The sequence below is a fragment of the Toxorhynchites rutilus genome, chromosome 3, assembly GCF_029784135.1.
Source record: "Toxorhynchites rutilus septentrionalis strain SRP chromosome 3, ASM2978413v1, whole genome shotgun sequence".
Classification (NCBI taxonomy): Eukaryota; Metazoa; Arthropoda; class Insecta; order Diptera; family Culicidae; genus Toxorhynchites; species Toxorhynchites rutilus.
The window spans coordinates 330,441,407-330,458,870 of record NC_073746.1 but is presented as its reverse complement, the minus strand read 5'-3'; the positions used below and the strand labels follow the sequence as shown (position 1 = coordinate 330,458,870).

The 17,464-nt window shown below is 37.7% G+C and overlaps 1 protein-coding gene across 1 annotated transcript in view; it reads left to right on the top strand.

Moving 5' to 3' along the window:
• Nucleotides 1–9,350: 9,350 nt before the first annotated feature.
• LOC129773621 (probable 4-coumarate--CoA ligase 1) overlaps nucleotides 9,351–17,464 on the top strand; it is a 39,441-nt gene continuing 31,327 nt past the window's right edge. Inside the window, exons 1-4 of the mRNA XM_055777261.1 lie at nucleotides 9,351–9,640; nucleotides 14,645–14,861; nucleotides 14,926–15,276; nucleotides 15,340–15,451. Of these exons, the coding sequence (XP_055633236.1) occupies nucleotides 9,422–9,640; nucleotides 14,645–14,861; nucleotides 14,926–15,276; nucleotides 15,340–15,451 (899 nt within the window). The 5' untranslated portion in view covers nucleotides 9,351–9,421. The remainder of the gene's footprint in view (nucleotides 9,641–14,644; nucleotides 14,862–14,925; nucleotides 15,277–15,339; nucleotides 15,452–17,464) is intronic.

Genomic DNA, 17,464 nt, shown 5'->3' with positions numbered 1-17,464 from the left:
GTCGCCAGTCTGACGCTGGGTGCTTGCGCTCTATCCTAGGCTGCTCTGTCTGCTCAATGAAGAAATTATGAATCAGCACGCTGGATGGGTTTCGTTGTATTTGAAGTGTTAATAGCGGTAATTGTTCCCGTATTTGTCTCAGACACGGGAAATCTGCCGGTGAAGGAGTTGTTTGTACGAAGAAAGAACTATAAAACGGAATGTAAGCGGTTTCTTTCAGATGTCGATTTATGAGTAACGCCTTGCATTTTAATGCTGGAAGCTGTAGTTTCAGTCCGCCCTGTTTTTCACTTCTCGCAAGTTGCTGAATTGGTACCCGTGCTGGTAATCGTTTCCACAGAAACGACCCCATTATCGATGTTATTTTAGCTGTGTGAACAGTATACGGTGGAATGACCGATGCCACATACCACATCCTCGAAAGGACGAATATATTTAATAGTGTTACCTTCTGCACCAAATTAAGGCTCCTGAGTGAATGAAGCCAGATTTTCATACATAAAATGAACCTCTCACCGCATCCGATACGACTGTAGGAATAGAGTGAGGAGAGTTGCGTGATGGTGATGTGACAACTGTCATCTCACCTCACACGCCGCGTAGAATCAGGCCGACTGCCTTAAGGAATTACTCATTAGAATGAATTCACACTTTTTTGGTTTCTTTCATAAAGGGTGGAACGATCAAAATTTGGTCAACCTCAATTTGACGTTTTTTAGTTGAATGTGCATCAGGATTTGTCGTATTTGTTAGGGAAAAGTAGCTGTTGTTCCTCCAGATATTCTTTGACGCATATACCCTGAGTTCTGGCAACAAACAGAAGTATTTATTTTTATCGCCACCGGGACCATCGAAACGGGTCCCATGCAGCTGTAATTTGTTCTTCAAAAATAGGAAAAAGTCACACGGAGCCAAATGTCATTGAAATCTTTGACCATCATATTGACGTTTGTAAATAGAGTCGCTTTGAACGGTTGTATCAGAGATTTTCATATTATATGTTCCATACATAAATGTAATGTTATCAGGTCCCTCCTGGCCTCCGTGGTAATAGTTCACCTTCGAACAACCCAGCACTCGAGGGGACATCAAAAACCCCAACTGTCCCTGTTTTTCCGTCCAGTTCAACTTCCCAATCGGGATTTATAAAGTTGTCTGACCTTGTGGATCAAATCATTAAGTGTTTTAATGTTTCCGACTCCATCAGAACCATTGTCACCGCAATGCTTCCAGTACTAAAGACAATTTTGCAGCAATTGATGCAAACATGGCCCCTCCTTGCAATGATTATCTCTCTTGATGTCTAATTTAAATAGAGAGGTCGGAGATATCACTGTTTTACAGTGGAATTGTCGTAGTCTTATGCCTAAATTGGATACATTCAAATTTCTAATTCATAAACTCAATTGTGATGTTTTTGCTCTATCCGAAAACTGGCTCTCTTCTCAAAATGATCTCTCTTTCCACGATTTTAATATAATACGCTTGGACCGCGATGACAGATACGGAGGGGTACTATTGGGGATCAATAAGTGTCACTCATTTTTTAGAATTGACCTTCCACCTATTGGAGGGATCGAAGCTGTTGCTTGTCATGCAAACATCAGAGGCAAAGACCTCTGTATAGTCAGCTTGTATTGGCCTCCGAGAGCTGCGGTTAGCCGCAAGCAACTTGTTGACATGTGCTCACTCCTTCCTGAGCCACGATTAATCTTGGGAGACTTCAACTCTCACGGAACTGCCTGGGGGGAACCGTACGACGATAATCGTTCATCGTTGATATATGACCTTTGTAACAGCTTCAATATGACCGTTTTGAACACTAGGGAAACAACACGTGTACCTAAACCTCCTGCTAACCCAAGTGCTCTTGACCTCTCGCTTTGCTCGAATTCACTATCGTTAGATTGCAAGTGGAATGTAATCCAGGATCCCAACGGTAGTGACCACTTGCCAATCAAAATTTCTATCACCAATGGGTTGAATTCTTCTGAATCAATAAACAGGGCATACGAACTCACAAGACACATTGACTGGAAAAAATATGCGGACGCGATTGCTCTAGCCATCAATTCCAGAGATGGTTTGCCTCCACTGGAGGAGTATAACTTCATTTCTCGTTTGATCTATGACAGCGCGGTTCGCACTCAAACGAAACCCATCCCAGGTTCCACTATTCGTCGAAGGCCTCCCAATCCATGGTGGGATGGCCAGTGTTCCAAGCTTTATGGAGATAAATCGAATGCATTTAAAGCTTTTCGGAAACGTGGAACCATTGAGAATTTTCAAACGTATTTGGACCTTGAAAATCAATTTAAAAACTTGATCAAAGGGAAAAAACGTGCTTATTGGCGAAATTTCGTGGGAGGTTTATCACGAGAAACGTCAATGAAAAAATTATGGAAAGTGGCTCGAAACATGAGAAAGCGCTCTTCATCCAATGAAAGCGAGGAATATTCACATCGATGGATTTTTAATTTTGCACGAAAGGTTTGTCCCGATTCCACTCCAGTGCAAAGAATTATTCGAGATATACCACAAGATAGGTGCGATCTTGATTCCGAGTTTTCGATGGTAGAATTCTCTCTTGCTCTCCTTTCATGTAACAATTCTGCTCCGGGATCGGATAGAATTAAGTTCAACTTGCTGAAAAATCTCCCTGATGTGGCGAAACATCGCTTGTTGAACTTATTCAATCGGTTTCTGGAGCATAATATTGTTCCAGATGATTGGAGACAAGTACGAGTTATAGCTATTCAAAAACCCGGAAAACCCGCGTCCGACTTCAATTCGTACTGCCCAATAGCAATGCTGTCTTGTATACGGAAATTGTTGGAGAAAATGATCTTGTTTCGCCTTGATCGATGGGTTGAAACGAATGGCCTACTCTCAGATACACAATATGGGTTCCGCAGGGGCAAGGGGACGAATGATTGTCTTGCGTTGCTTTCTTCAGAAATTCAAATGGCTTACGCCGAAAAAAAACAAATGGCTTCAGTATTCTTGGACATAAAGGGGGCCTTTGATTCTGTTTCAATAGAGGTTTTGTCAGACAAATTACAATCTCGGGGTCTGCCGCCTCTATTGAATAATATGTTATATAACTTGCTTTGTGAGAAACATTTGAACTTTTCTCACGGAGATTCGGCAGTAAGTCGGGTCTCTTACATGGGACTCCCCCAGGGCTCATGTTTAAGCCCCCTTTTGTACAACTTCTACGTAAGCGACATTGACAATTGCCTTACACAAAATTGCAGCCTAAGACAACTTGCAGATGATGGAGTGGTGTCTGTCGTAGGATCAAACGAATCCGACCTGCAAGAATCCTTACAAGATACTTTGAACAATTTTTCAACCTGGGCCATTGGGCTAGGGATCGAATTCTCCACGGAGAAAACAGAGATGGTGGTTTTTTCTAGGAAGCATAAACCAGCAAAACCAAAGCTTCAACTTTTGGGTAAACCGATCACTCATGCTATGTCATTCAAGTATCTTGGGGTCTGGTTCGACTCTAAATGTACTTGGGGGGCCCATATTAGGTATCTGAGTAAAAGATGTCAACAAAGAATAAACTTTCTCCGTACAATTACCGGCACCTGGTGGGGAGCCCATCCCGAAGATCTTATAATGTTGTATCGAACAACTATTCTCTCAGTGATGGAGTATGGCAGTTTCTGTTTTCAATCAGCTGCCAAAACACACCTCATTAAACTCGAGCGAATTCAGTATCTTTGTCTCCGTATCGCGTTGGGATGTATGCCCTCAACGCATACCATGAGTCTCGAGGTTTTGGCAGGCCTACTTCCACTAAAAGATCGCTTCAATTTATTATCTCTTCGGTTCCTCATCCGGTGTAAGGTTATGAACCCATTGGTGATCGGAAATTTTGAGCAGCTGATCGAGCTAAATTTTCATTCTGGATTCATGAGCTCATATCATGAATTCGTCTCCATGCAGGTTAATCCTTCTTCGTATATTCCCAACCGTGTTTGTTTTCCTGACTACATCAATTCCTCTGTGCATTTTGATCTGTCCATGAAGCAGGATATCCATGGGACATCAGATTATCTTCGATCGAGGATCGTTCCAACGATCTTCGATGCAAAGTATGGGGATATCAATTGTGATAATATGTACTTTACTGATGGGTCCTCTATGAATGAGTCCACAGGATTTGGAGTGTTCAACGAATTTTTTAGCACCTCACACAGTCTTCAGAATCCTTGCTCAGTGTATATTGCTGAATTGGCAGCGATACACTGGGCGCTGGACAGCGTCGCCTCACGACCTGTTGAACACTATTACATTGTAACGGATAGTCTTAGCTCTGTCGAAGCTATCCGTTCAGTGAGGCCGGAAAAGCACTCGCCGTACTTCCTTGAGAGAATACGAGAAATTTTGAGTGCTTTGTCCAGACGCTGTTATGTCATTACCTTCGTCTGGGTCCCTTCACATTGCTCAATTCTGGGTAATGAGAGGGCTGACTCATTAGCAAAGGTAGGTGCAATTGAAGGCGATATTTATCAGCGTCAAATCGCCTTCAATGAATTTTATTCTTTAGTCCGCAAAAATACCATAGTTAACTGGCAACGCAAATGGAACGAAGATGAATTGGGCCGGTGGCTCCACTCGATTATCCCTAAGGTTAGCCTCAAACCATGGTTCAAAAGTCTGGACTTGAGTCGGGACTTTATTCGCACCTTCTCCCGACTCATGTCCAATCACTTAGTTCGTTAGATGCGCTACTCTTTCGTATTAATCTTGCCGACAACAATTTTTGTGTTTGTGGCCAAGGTTACCACGACATCGAGCACGTTGTTTGGTCGTGCGAGCTGTATCTTGTCGCCAGATCGAATTTAGTAGTCACCCTTCGGGCCCGAGGAAGGCAGCCCATGATGCCGGTGAGAGACGTGTTGGCTCGGTTAGACCTTGATTACATGTCCCAAATATATGTATTTCTTAAAGTTATCGATCTTCGTGTGTGATTGTCCTTATACCCTTAGTTTTTTACTTTTCATTTTCCTTTGTGAGAGATCGGATCCCTTCTTAAGAATAAGATGAAATGTAAATACATAGTAGATATAAGATAGGTTTAAGAATTGAGTGTGATGAGTGTGATTGAGAGTGTGAGTGTGATCATTGTCAACATATCCTCATATCCCCTCCTTTTCCTGAAGAAAATATGTCACCCTTCTAAACTCGAGTTGACCGCGAGTAATCGGTTTCCTATATTATTAACATTAGAATTAAGGAAAAATGTATATATACTAGTAACAATACAGTAAGGAGTTCGGCTCCTTTAAACCTAGTAATTGAGCCTGTAAAAATAAACGATTTAAATAAAAAAAAAAATGTAATGTTTTTTTCTTTTTATTTGTAATTCATCTGATTTATGGCCTCTTCCTTTTTTTCTTCTTCTTGAATGGCACGAACGTTCCTAGAGGAACTTCGCGTTTCAACGTAGTATTACTTGCGTCATTTTCAGTAGTACTCAGTTGAGATGTAAAATAATACGCCTTGAATGCATTCTGAGTGGTAAGTTCTAGAACACAGTGCAAGTCGGAGGAAATTTCTTCAACAAAAAATTACCCCGACCAGAACGGGAACCGAACCCTAACCCCCGGCATGTTAGGTTTGACGCTAACCACTCGGCCACGGGAGCACAACTTGTGGCCTACATAAATAAAATTAACATGTAATTGATTTATTGCCCAAATAAAACATAACGTTTGATTCAGTAAGAATCCGGAATCACTGTGCATTTTATAGCAGCGGTCGTAGTAGACGTATCTGAGATCCAACCACAGTAAATTGTTCGGATAACCTGTATCTTTCGACGGTAAACAATTCACATTGATCCGTTTTGTTTAGAAAAAGCTATGCAGGATGGAAGCCGAGAGAAGAAATTCAATTTTGAACACCCACATTAAAAATTTGACGTGATCAGGTACTAAAATAACGAAATTGCTGAAAGTGGCTAAACCAACCGAGTATGATGTGCCGAAAAGTTTCCGTAAACTGTTGTTCGGATAGATTGGAGGACGCGTCGTAATGGAACCTACGATCAGAAGCTGAGGTTGAAGATATTAAGAACAATGAGGAGTAATTCCAAATGAAATCGACAAATGACAAAACATGAGTATTTTTGATTCGAATGAAAGTGTGTATTCCGTTTGGGTTAGAGGAAATATGAGTTTTCCACAGCAATTGGGAATTTTTTGACTCAAGCGTATCTTTTGAAAAGGGCGTATCGATTTTAGTAAGAGAAATCTTTAATAATTTATATCTCAAAAACTATGAGTCGTACCGAAATAGTGTCTTAGAAAGAGTTATAGAATATTGATGGTTGAATATGAAAAAAATGTACACTGAGAAAAAATAGTACTCTTTTTTTATTTACAACATAAAAATTCAATTTGCAATATCCAAAATACATATTTTTTACTTTTTTTAATATTTTTTCATACAAAATATAAGTCATGCAGAAATTTTAAAAAATGGGCCAAAGATGGTAAAACTATTTTTTACGAACTTGTGTGTGGAACATCGAATTTTTAGGAATTTTCGAAACTTCGAATTTTTGTATGTTAACAATCATTTTTAGCCACAAATTATGAATCCTGATGTGATTTAAAACAAAAAAGGTTATTATCAATCTCCTTCTAAATGTAGCCATTCTCGAAATATTTAAAAAAATATTTCTAATTTATTGTCTTTTTTATTTTAAATAATCCCTTTTAATAGGTTTGCAGATTAAACCGTCTTGTTCATGAAATTTTATGAATTTGTTTATAATTTCCAACAATTTTTCCAAATACATCATCATGGTTCATTTTTTGACTCAAGCGTAACTTTTGAAAAGGGCGTATCGATTTTAGTAAGAGAAATCTTTATATCTCAAAAAATATGAGTCGTACCGAAATAGTGTGTTAGAAAGAGTTATAGAGTATCGTTAGCTTAATTTGAAAAAAATATACACTGAGAAGAAAAATTAGTACTCTTTTTTTTATTTAAAAAATAAAATTTTAATTTGCGATATCAAAAAATATGTATTTTTTTATATTTTTTTCAATTTTTTCATATAAAATAAAAGTCATGTGGAAAATTTGAAAAATGGGCACAAGACGGTAAAACTATTTTTGACAAACTTTGTGGAACATCGAATATTTAGGAATTTCCGAAACTTCGAGTTTTATAAAAAAAAAATTCTCAGTGTACATTTTTTTCATAGTCAACCATCAATACTCTATAACTCTTTCTAAGACACTATTTCGGTACGACTCATAGTTTTTAAGATATAAATTATCAAAGATTTCTCTTACTAAAATCGATAAGCCCTTTTCAAAAGTTACGCTTGAGTCAAAAAATTCCCAATTGTTGTGAAAAACTCATATTTCCTCCAACCCAAACGGAATACACACTTTCATTGGAATCAAAAATACAAGTTTTTAAAATCTGCATATTTAGGACGATTTCATTTGGAATTGCTGTAAGTGCAAATCCCGGACTACATTGCCAAATAACACAAGTCTAACCATCCGGAGATTCCGTATGCGAGAAGATTTTAGTTATTTCCGTGCCTACAAGCAATCAAACAAGACGCTGAAGCAAAATCTGGTGGTCAAAAGACGCGTTCGAAAGTTGTAGGGGTAGTGAGGGCAAAGTGGTCACCTGCTTGTTTGGTAGTATAACTATTGACTATTGAAACCGTATTGATAGTCACCTTATGTTTGAAGAATTTAATGACTTTTGAGTCACCCTGTACTTCAGTAGAATGGGAAAATATGAACAAAAACAAAAATTGCTTTCCCGATAGCCATTGGGCCATAGTTCTGTGCACATGGTATCTAAGGAATTTCACTTGAAATTCAGTATATTCAATCTGATATGTTGGACAAATCATCAGTTTGGGCAACTGTTCACCTATTCTAGGAGAGGTGAACAGATATTTTGTTCAATCTCAGCTTTTTAATTAGCATAGAGATTTCTTTCGTGTTTGGGAGCAATGTGGTTATAGGTGTTATTCACTTACAATGTTCTGTTTAATAAAGCTATTATACCTCGTCACATTCTGCTCTTGAAGAGGTTTCTTCTGTGGCATTGACCCTGGAAAATATGTCACTCCAACTAAACGAAGCCTTATTATGCGGAACGTTGTGTTCTTACTACATTTTTGTATGCATGAGAAAAATTAAATTGAGGCTCTAGGTGAATAGGCCAAGCTTATTTCATACATGTACCTACTACATCAAGTATGATTTGAACAAATTTGGACGAAAAAACCGCATAAATCTGTCCCATTTAGCTTGATATGTGCGAGTGACCACTTTGCCCCCACTAGATGACCACTTTACCTCCAAGCAAAGAAAAGTTCGATTTTTCACCTTGTTTTCTAATGAAAAATGTACTATTTTAAATTTTTATAGTAAAAGCCAAATGCTAGGAAGTTTCCCGATTTGGCAAGGGATTAGCAGCTGTGGAGAGAGAATCAAGGTTTCGTCATGAACAAAATAATGGACTCGAAAATGTATAGGGAAAAGTACCTGCAGAAACGTCTCCTTCGGTTTATGAAGACTCACAAAGGTCCGGTAAAGTTTTTTGGTTCTGTCGTACCGCGACAATGGGGTCGATTACATTGAAAAAAACCTCAATCCTCCCAAATGCCCTCAATTCAAAATATTGGGTATTTGTCAAGCGGGAGCGGAGAAATGGTGAAAAAATGATATAAAAAGATCGTGGAATAAAATGCCCGCTAAGGTTGACCAACAGAGAGTCCAAACTTTGATGGAAGGTATCCGCAGAAAAGTACGAATATTCATCAAAACTATTGAATATTGAGTTAAATGAAAAAAAAATTAAATTTCTGTAAAGAACAATGAGTTACCTACATTTTTAAATAAATACATTTTTGTACCTTCAACAAATCCCGAGACACAACTGGTTTTGTAATTCCGTATTTCAATCAACAATAGCAGTTTTCTTTGCTTTTACTTTCCCGCAGCTTAATTGACGGACCCTGTATATTCAAAACTACTGGTTCCGTCGTTGGAACCTAGTTATGATCAAATCCATGATATGATTTGGTGTAATAACAAATCAGAAATGCACGGCTTCGAAGGCTAAAAAATATAAAACTAAAGTTCGAATTCACACAACATCAATTGCGCTGAAAACCAAAATAAGACCCTCCAGAATCCTATATATTGCAGCAGAACAACTATGAGACAACTACTAAACCTGTGAATACAACTACATTCGACTCTCAATCTCAATCTATTAATCACGTTCGATCATAGAACATGAAACAGCCAAACAACAACAGAAAGTAATCTCGATCGATGGTCTAATCAACTCGATTAACAATCAGTTACCAGTCAGACTTGCAGTAGTGCACTCGGAAAGGGGAATTTCGCGGTTGAAAATGTTTCGTTTATTGAGACCAATCTTGGACAATAAACTCCGTCCTGCGGGAGTATTCCGAGAACTGCGAACCACACAGAGCATTTCCCACCTCAACACTCAGGTCGGCTATGAAAGAAACATTATTGAATCACGCTATGGACCGGTGAATATACCAAAAATGTGCCTAACGGATTACATCTTCGAAGAGTGCGAAAAAGTAGCCGATAAACCGGCACTAGTGAGTATGATTAGCTTCAACAAAAATGTTGTTATCGATTGTGTCAAAGGTTGTTATCAAGCGTCGCTTGATAGCATCCTTGAACGAGTCATCTCATAGCGTACGATAAGAACGTGTTTAGATTTCGACGCCGTAAACATCGTGTTGTAATAGCGAAAGTGTACTTTAATCCTAACTGCTGAACCCAGCTGTGGCTGCCGTTTAAGAGAGACTTTGTATTGAAGACGATGATGAAGATCACTGAAAGCGCTTATCTCGTCACGTGCGAACATGTCTCTCATTGGTAACGGAGAAAATGAATGGGTAGCATGGCACTGACGTTATCGCCAATGTTAACAAGTTGTGCATGTGTAGCTCCATAAAATGAACTTTGGTTTGTAAACAATGAACGGGGAGACTCTGAGTGGCGATCGAATGTGCTATACTGATCTATATTTGGGATGAGGGAGTGTTTACACAGTGTGATTTTCTGATCTGATAGTTGAGCCGATACCGAACCGAAAGAACTAGGAAGACATCAAGTTTCCAACTAATTTGCTAATTCGTAACTGAATAGGTGGAATAATCTACTAACTTGCACTGTATAAACGCGTTACAATGTTAAGCGAGTCTGACTATAGCTGTACTAGCGTCCTTATACGTTTCCTACAGTGGAATCCAAAGGCTTCCGTTGTTTATGTGTTCATTTCGTATTTTTCCTGATTCTTTTAAAGTTTGTTCGAGTAGGCATCAGGTCGAGTCACAGGTCAAAACATATCTTGTTATGTTGCTCTCCGTTATTTTTAGATCAAGTAATGCGTATGTGTCTCGACAACTACGCTTCCGATCACAACACAACATAATACCATGCCTGACATAACACAACGGTAAGGATTTTGTTTTAGAGGGCGGGAAACGGATTTTCATTCTGTTAGCTGGTAATGAGCTATTTACCTGTGAGCAAGTCATTTTTTGGTGCAATAAAACGACAAGCCAGACTACCCGTACGCGCAAACGTTGTTTTGATTTAATATTTTGTTTTTCGGGGCAGGAACGAACCGTCTATGTATCTCATTAAATTATCTTAGCGTCTCCTAGTGTCTTCAGGATTATTATTGTTTGAAAAAAGTACCTGTGTATCCTAGCGAACGATACATTTCCAAAATGCTTCACTTTTCAAGCACTAATTACGAGTCTTGTTTGCCATTAATTTTTCATAATTCATTCTTCATATGACTGACGTTGGTAGTGATAACATAGATGAATAATTGATTCATTTTTTATTTCCTATTATACGAGAACTCATTTATACCTTACAAAAAAAAAACACATTGTTCATCTTCCGCGTAACTTTTTTGTATTCCTGAACGCTTGGACAAGTATGAAAGCGAAGTTTTAACTCAGACGTTCACATCTCAAATAGAATAGTCTTCGAAAAGGAAATTTTCGGTTGAAACACTGAAACATCCTTGTCCACGCTTGTCCACGGAGAGGGGGGAGGGGGTATAAACTACCCAGCAAACATTAAATCGCATAACAAGCGTATATATAACATCATATGCCCTAAGATTTGGTTGGCATATAATGTGCCTAACTGGCATATGCATGCAAAAGTGGAGGCCATATACATATATGGCGAATGCTTACCGAATTTGTTTGGATGAATATGCAACTTTGACCGACTATAATAGCGATTATGTTGAATTGAATTGCGATCTAATATGAATATATTCATGAATTGTCAAAGCACCAAATACGACTTTTGCCATACTCATATACGATTTATTACAAACATAGAAAAAAACAAATGGCGCAAAATATTTTCGTGAAATGTTTATTATAGCCTCACGAATCGCCATTTTTATATATGAGTATTTATGTTTGTAGAAATAATAATTGTTTGATTGACTTATGTTGGGCGTGGAATATGAATGTTTAAAATTGCACAGATTGATGTTTGGTGAAAACTGCTCCGATGTTGGTTCCAACTTCGGTCATCTGGATTATCATCCACCAGCCATCTCGCGCGGCTATCTGAAATTTAATTCAACAGCGGTTAAAACTTTCGAGTGCATCAGCATTTCATTAACATTTCAATATGATGTAATATGTTCTTTATTAGGATCTAATATGATTTACTGTTTCATGATTTTCTTCCGCATGCAACACGATTTACTACAGTACTGAATCGATTTAAATTATACGCTTATGCGACACACAAACTGCATCAGCGTAATATACGCATATGATGCGGATTAAATATATTTTACGACAATGTACATCATAAAATTGATGTTTATTATACCGAATTGCGACTTAATTTGATAATGGTATATGAAATCGAGTTTCTACATTTTATGCGATTTCAAATATACACGACACATACTTTGATTGATATTATATGCGATTATGATTTATTCGGATTTCTTGTAAGACTTGGCACGTGCAAAATTATACGATTTAATGTTTGCTGGGTATATACACGTGGACACGAATAATAAATATTTTTTCAAATATAATCACCGATACATTCTAAAATAAATAAAAACTGTTCCGTGATCAAGAATTTTAAAACTCCGCCCAACCTGAGTATTCCGTAAGTATCAATAAACTGATTGAGTTGCCTGAGAGTGCTTCATATATTTTTACTAAATCATTGGACTTCTTCACTGAAATTCATATTCTGAAAGTGACTCACGTAAACTGTGAACGACCGAGCTATTTCCTATGATCCTATGACTTTTATAGTTACAGGCTACGCATAGACGTTTATAACCAGAAACTATAAAAATTAAACAATTCCATAATGGTTGAGTTTTCATGATATTACGAATATGGTCTTTTCATCAAATATAATTTTCTATAGATTTTGTTTTATTTCGAGAACAGATAGTCTTAGAATAAAAATGTCTGTTTAGTTTTTCATGCGGAATGACGTGTAAAATAAATTTGTTGTATTACTTTTCTCGAAAAGTAACAATTTTTCAAAATATTGGAAATTTTGTTTTCAATTCCTAGGATTTAATGTGTAAGTATAAATTGTCTATGATTATTCATGCACCACAAGTCGTCATAATTTCCCTTGAATGAGATCGTATTATTTCTCCACGCTAATAATCCTTTGTTTACTCCAAGTCCGTTATCTATTATCCATAGAAACTGCGTATTGATTCGTGATCAAATTCTCTAGACATTGAAATTCGTACAAATGAAGTGTAAATTATTGCATGTGGTAGGATAAAGTATTTAGTATGATTGCTTGCTGTGGTGGCTGATAGCAGACATACGACCGCAAAGAGTTAATGAATTGCAGAATTGTCGATAAGGATTTGAAAAATAATAAAATTATAAATACGCTTTCAATACCCTCTGAAAATTTTACAAACTATGGCGGAAAAGGTTTCGTATTGCGCTACCGACTAAAGGTGAATCGGAAATCCAGAGTGAAGATGAATCGGCATTTACTGTGAACGATCATATTCCGGAGTGGGCAAAGATCTGCACTCAACCAAAAAATGGACCAGAATGCGACATCGAAAATTTTGAGTGGGTTTTGGAACGCTGTAACTCTGTCATAAAACGATGCATTTGTCAAAGCAATTACTGGGTCTTGTATAACACATTTCACAACTGCCCATCGATTTGCTGTGCGATGAAAAATTCATAATCCAAAATGAAAGGATAATTTTTCATCCGGTCGAGAATATCCATGTGAAAAGGGTTCTACTGGAATTTCATATGAAACGAATGGAAGCGAATCAATCAGGTTAATTGGATCATTACTGGCGAATATGTTCCAGATGGAATAAGTACACTTCTGAAATAAAGCTGTGAACTTGAATTAACATTATTGTATCTATGTATTCTATTGTATTGATATCATCACATTTTATTGCAAGTTTTGAAAACATCCTAAATTGTATTAAAAAATGATTTTCAATCCATTTATTTTTATTCGATTGGCGCTTGCAATCACAATTAGTAAAGCTCAAGATCAATCTTTGAAGTTGTGTAGTTCATATTCAGATGCGGCTTGTTCTTCACCTGGTCAACTGTACATTACGAGTTTGCGTGTTAGCAAACTAGATAGCTTGCATATCTTCGCTGATAATGGTAAAACAAACAAATATAGTTTACTCACAATAATTTCGAAATTAAATGAAACATGTGCTTTGTTATGTTACTCATTTCTCTACCGTACAACAACAATGAGCCACAGCAAAGCTGGTACAACAGGGTACAGCTAGTAAAATTTGAAATAAAATAAACTTAGATGGAATTTAGGCGCAGTTCAGTTATTTCCTTGATTATTTTAATTAAAAAAAGAAAAATGTCCACTTGGACAAAGTGGGGTAGGGGTATGAAAATGTCCACGCTTGTCCACGGAGGGGGACGGGGGAGTCTAAAATCGTGGTTTTCTGCCCACGTGGTATGTGGACAGCCCCTAAGGGGTCTTCGTAGCCTAATTGGTTCCGTGTCCGCTACTAAGCGAACAATCATGAGCTTATGACTCAGGGTCCTCAACTGACCATCTTTGTATGTTATTCTAGCTACTACGTCCATGCATCAATCATCATGTCGATCTGCTGCATGGGTGATTGGAGCTATTTATAAACACAACAATGGAAGCCTCATATCAACAGTCCCTTAATGCCCTGATGATATAACTAATTATATTATTGATCTAAGGATAGGCCACTCAATTACATGTATGTGCCTAAAGTCGATTATTAACCGCGAAATTACACGGAAATCGCTTGCTCCCCAAGATACAGAATTCAACAAACTCGTAGATGTGTAAATATGGTCGATTCAAAAAAGTTCTAAAAGTACGCCGAATTATTATATGAACAGTTTACGGTGAGAAATCGAAGATAACAAACATTAGAAAAACAATTCATCGTGAATTAAAGTCACACAACCATTCAAATTCATAACGCCATCACCCAGCATAGTTTTCAGCTAACACAGAGCCTTATGTTTGGATGTAACTGATTTTAACGATTACAATTTTTCTCCCAATAGTCTTGCGGCTCGAGCAAACGCAGCTACAACTACGGTATGTTATATGAGATGACACGGCGTATGGCACGTGCGCTTCTGTCGCAAAAGGGATGCGCGATGCGAAAAAAGGAAGTCGTTGGCATTCTACTCCCAAATATTCCCGAGTATGTGCCGGCCCTGCATGGTAGCCTTTTGGCCGGATTGGTGGTCACTTTTGCGAATCCACTTTATACGCCAGGTTTGTATTGTTTCCCCGAATATTGTAGCTCAAAACCTTTGCTCTAAATAATTCTCGCAAATAGAGGAGATCTGTCGGCAGTTCGAAAATGCAGATGTCCGGCTAGTAATAACGTTGCCAGTGTTGCTACCCGTTGCACAAGTGTATAGAAGTAAAGCAAAAAAGTACAAAGGTACGGTTTGCATCGGTGGAAAGCATAACCTAGATGAAAATGTCTTCGGCTTCGAGCAACTGCTGCGAGAAGACCATCGTTCGGAGCTGCCAGAAATTGACCCTGAAGACACGGCCATACTGCCATACTCATCTGGCACCACTGGTATGCCCAAAGGAGTTGAACTCAGCCACAATAATTTAGTTGCGAACTTGGCCCAAGGATCGCATCCGGAAATGAACAAATATTATCGGCCTGAGTTTGGTAATACAGTGTTTTTTTTCACAAATACATTGTCATAAACAATGAGTGAATGTTTCATTTCAGCTGGATATACTGAAACGGTTCTTACGATACCACCCTTCTTCCATATTTATGGTTTGAATGGCATTTTGAATGTTTCTCTTAAAACAAGAAACCATCTGGTATCCATTCCACGGTAAGTGGTCATGCTTGTTCATCTTTGAACGCGGAATTTTGAGTGGAGGCCTGAAGATGTCACCATATCGTCCGTCATTTAATCATCTAAACTATACGTACATTTGCACATCCGCAATCAAGTTTATAATGTTCATCAAGACATGAAACCTAAAACTAGCTTAGACTATAAGTCAAACAAGTCGCTTTTTCTATCATATCCTCTTTCGTTATACTCCGCTACGTTTCGAGCAATATAGAAAACTCTGATAAATAACACTATAATAAATGGACGAAGATTTATAAAATATTTTTTTTAGCAAATTTTTCATATTTTTTTCTAAATTGGAATGACCTCACTAAATACGATAAAATCGATTCCAAAAAATTGCATTCGTTGTCGGCACACATTGAAATTTAATGAATAATTACACAGTTGCCGACCTGTGAAATATATGTTTTTTCCTGAAATTTGCCAGAAAAAAATATTTCTGTTCTATTATCGTATTTTTCTCCTTTTTTACTTTTGGCAGACGTTGAAAACTACGATCGATTCACGTGTTTATCGTATCTATACATATGGTAAATTACGTAGTTCATTTATTCAGCTAGACCGAACAGCGGACACAGTTGATATGATCATTGTGGTGTTATTAATAGCCCAATGTTTCTTGTTGCAAGCAGAGCTTTTATGGATGAAGAGAGACCAGGACTACGACCGTGAATCGATCTCCATCACTGATGAATGTTGCGTTAACGTAGTTATTTTATAACAACACAAAGATGGCCAGGGTTTTAAACTCACGATTGATCGATTAGTAAGTTAATAAATAGCTTCGTAGTGAATAAAATGAAAATAAAATAAAATCAAAATAAAGGGATGTATCTACATCTGGCAACCCTCCTCGCATATGCGCGCAGTTATAAATTATGTCACTACTACATACAAACATATGCAAGAGAGAAGCGGAGATGTACAAATATCGCCGGCGTGAAGTGTTTTCGTTTGCACGCTAGCAACACGCCAAAATCTTACTCACGGCATTTCGGCCTGGTGTGAATACATTAGTATGAACACACACGATTAATCGTAAGCGTCACACGCCCCGCCCAAGTTACGCTGACGCCCCGCTGTAATGAGAATATAGTCTAAATCTTACGTTTATTAAAAAATGCTTCGACATCCTGCCCGGAGGTCTTACGACATTTGGACGAAACCTTAGCCATGGCCGACAAAAAGATGTGTGTCGGCATGTTTTATTGTGTATTTTTATGCGTTGTTGGTATTCAATTAAAGAACGAGATATAATTGAATGAAATAACTCCAGAAAATATTTTTCCTTTAATTTCATTCAGTTTTAATAGACATTAAATTCAGCCACCTCATTATTTCTCGGTCTGTCAGACCGTATGCGCGAGTATAGGAGGGTTAAAGATCTCAAAGTTGTGCTATTTGTTACGGTGCGTCTCCACTTGTGATATCTGAAGCTATAGAAGGATTTTTCCATGAGAAAATATATTAAAACAGGCGAAAATGAGGCGAGGTGAAATTCTTCAAGGTATAAACAACTACTATGAATATAATAAATTCAGCTGATGGGATTCTCACCCTTTTGTTCACACGAACCCGTGGAAAATTGAATGTGTTTGCAGTTAGCAGATGTGAAAAATTTTCAAATATATTTTTTCTATTATGTTGCTTCTGTGATGGTAAAACTCACCGATGAAAGTGAATAGAAAGGATGTGTTTAGTGCTGTTTGTTCAACAAAATAAATTCACAGCACATAGAGATATCGGTTAATCGTTCGATTGTTTGCAATAATCGAATATCTGTGATAAATGCAGATCAAGAGAATCAAGTAATTTTGTATCGAATAATGCAAAATCAAAATATGAATCTGTCGAATAATTAGGGATGATTACTACGAATAATAAAATAAGGTTAAAGGTTGATATATTTTTAAGTTGAATTAAGCTACAGTAATTTACATTTTATGCGACATGCCAAGCCACCACCCAGTGTCGCATTGGAGG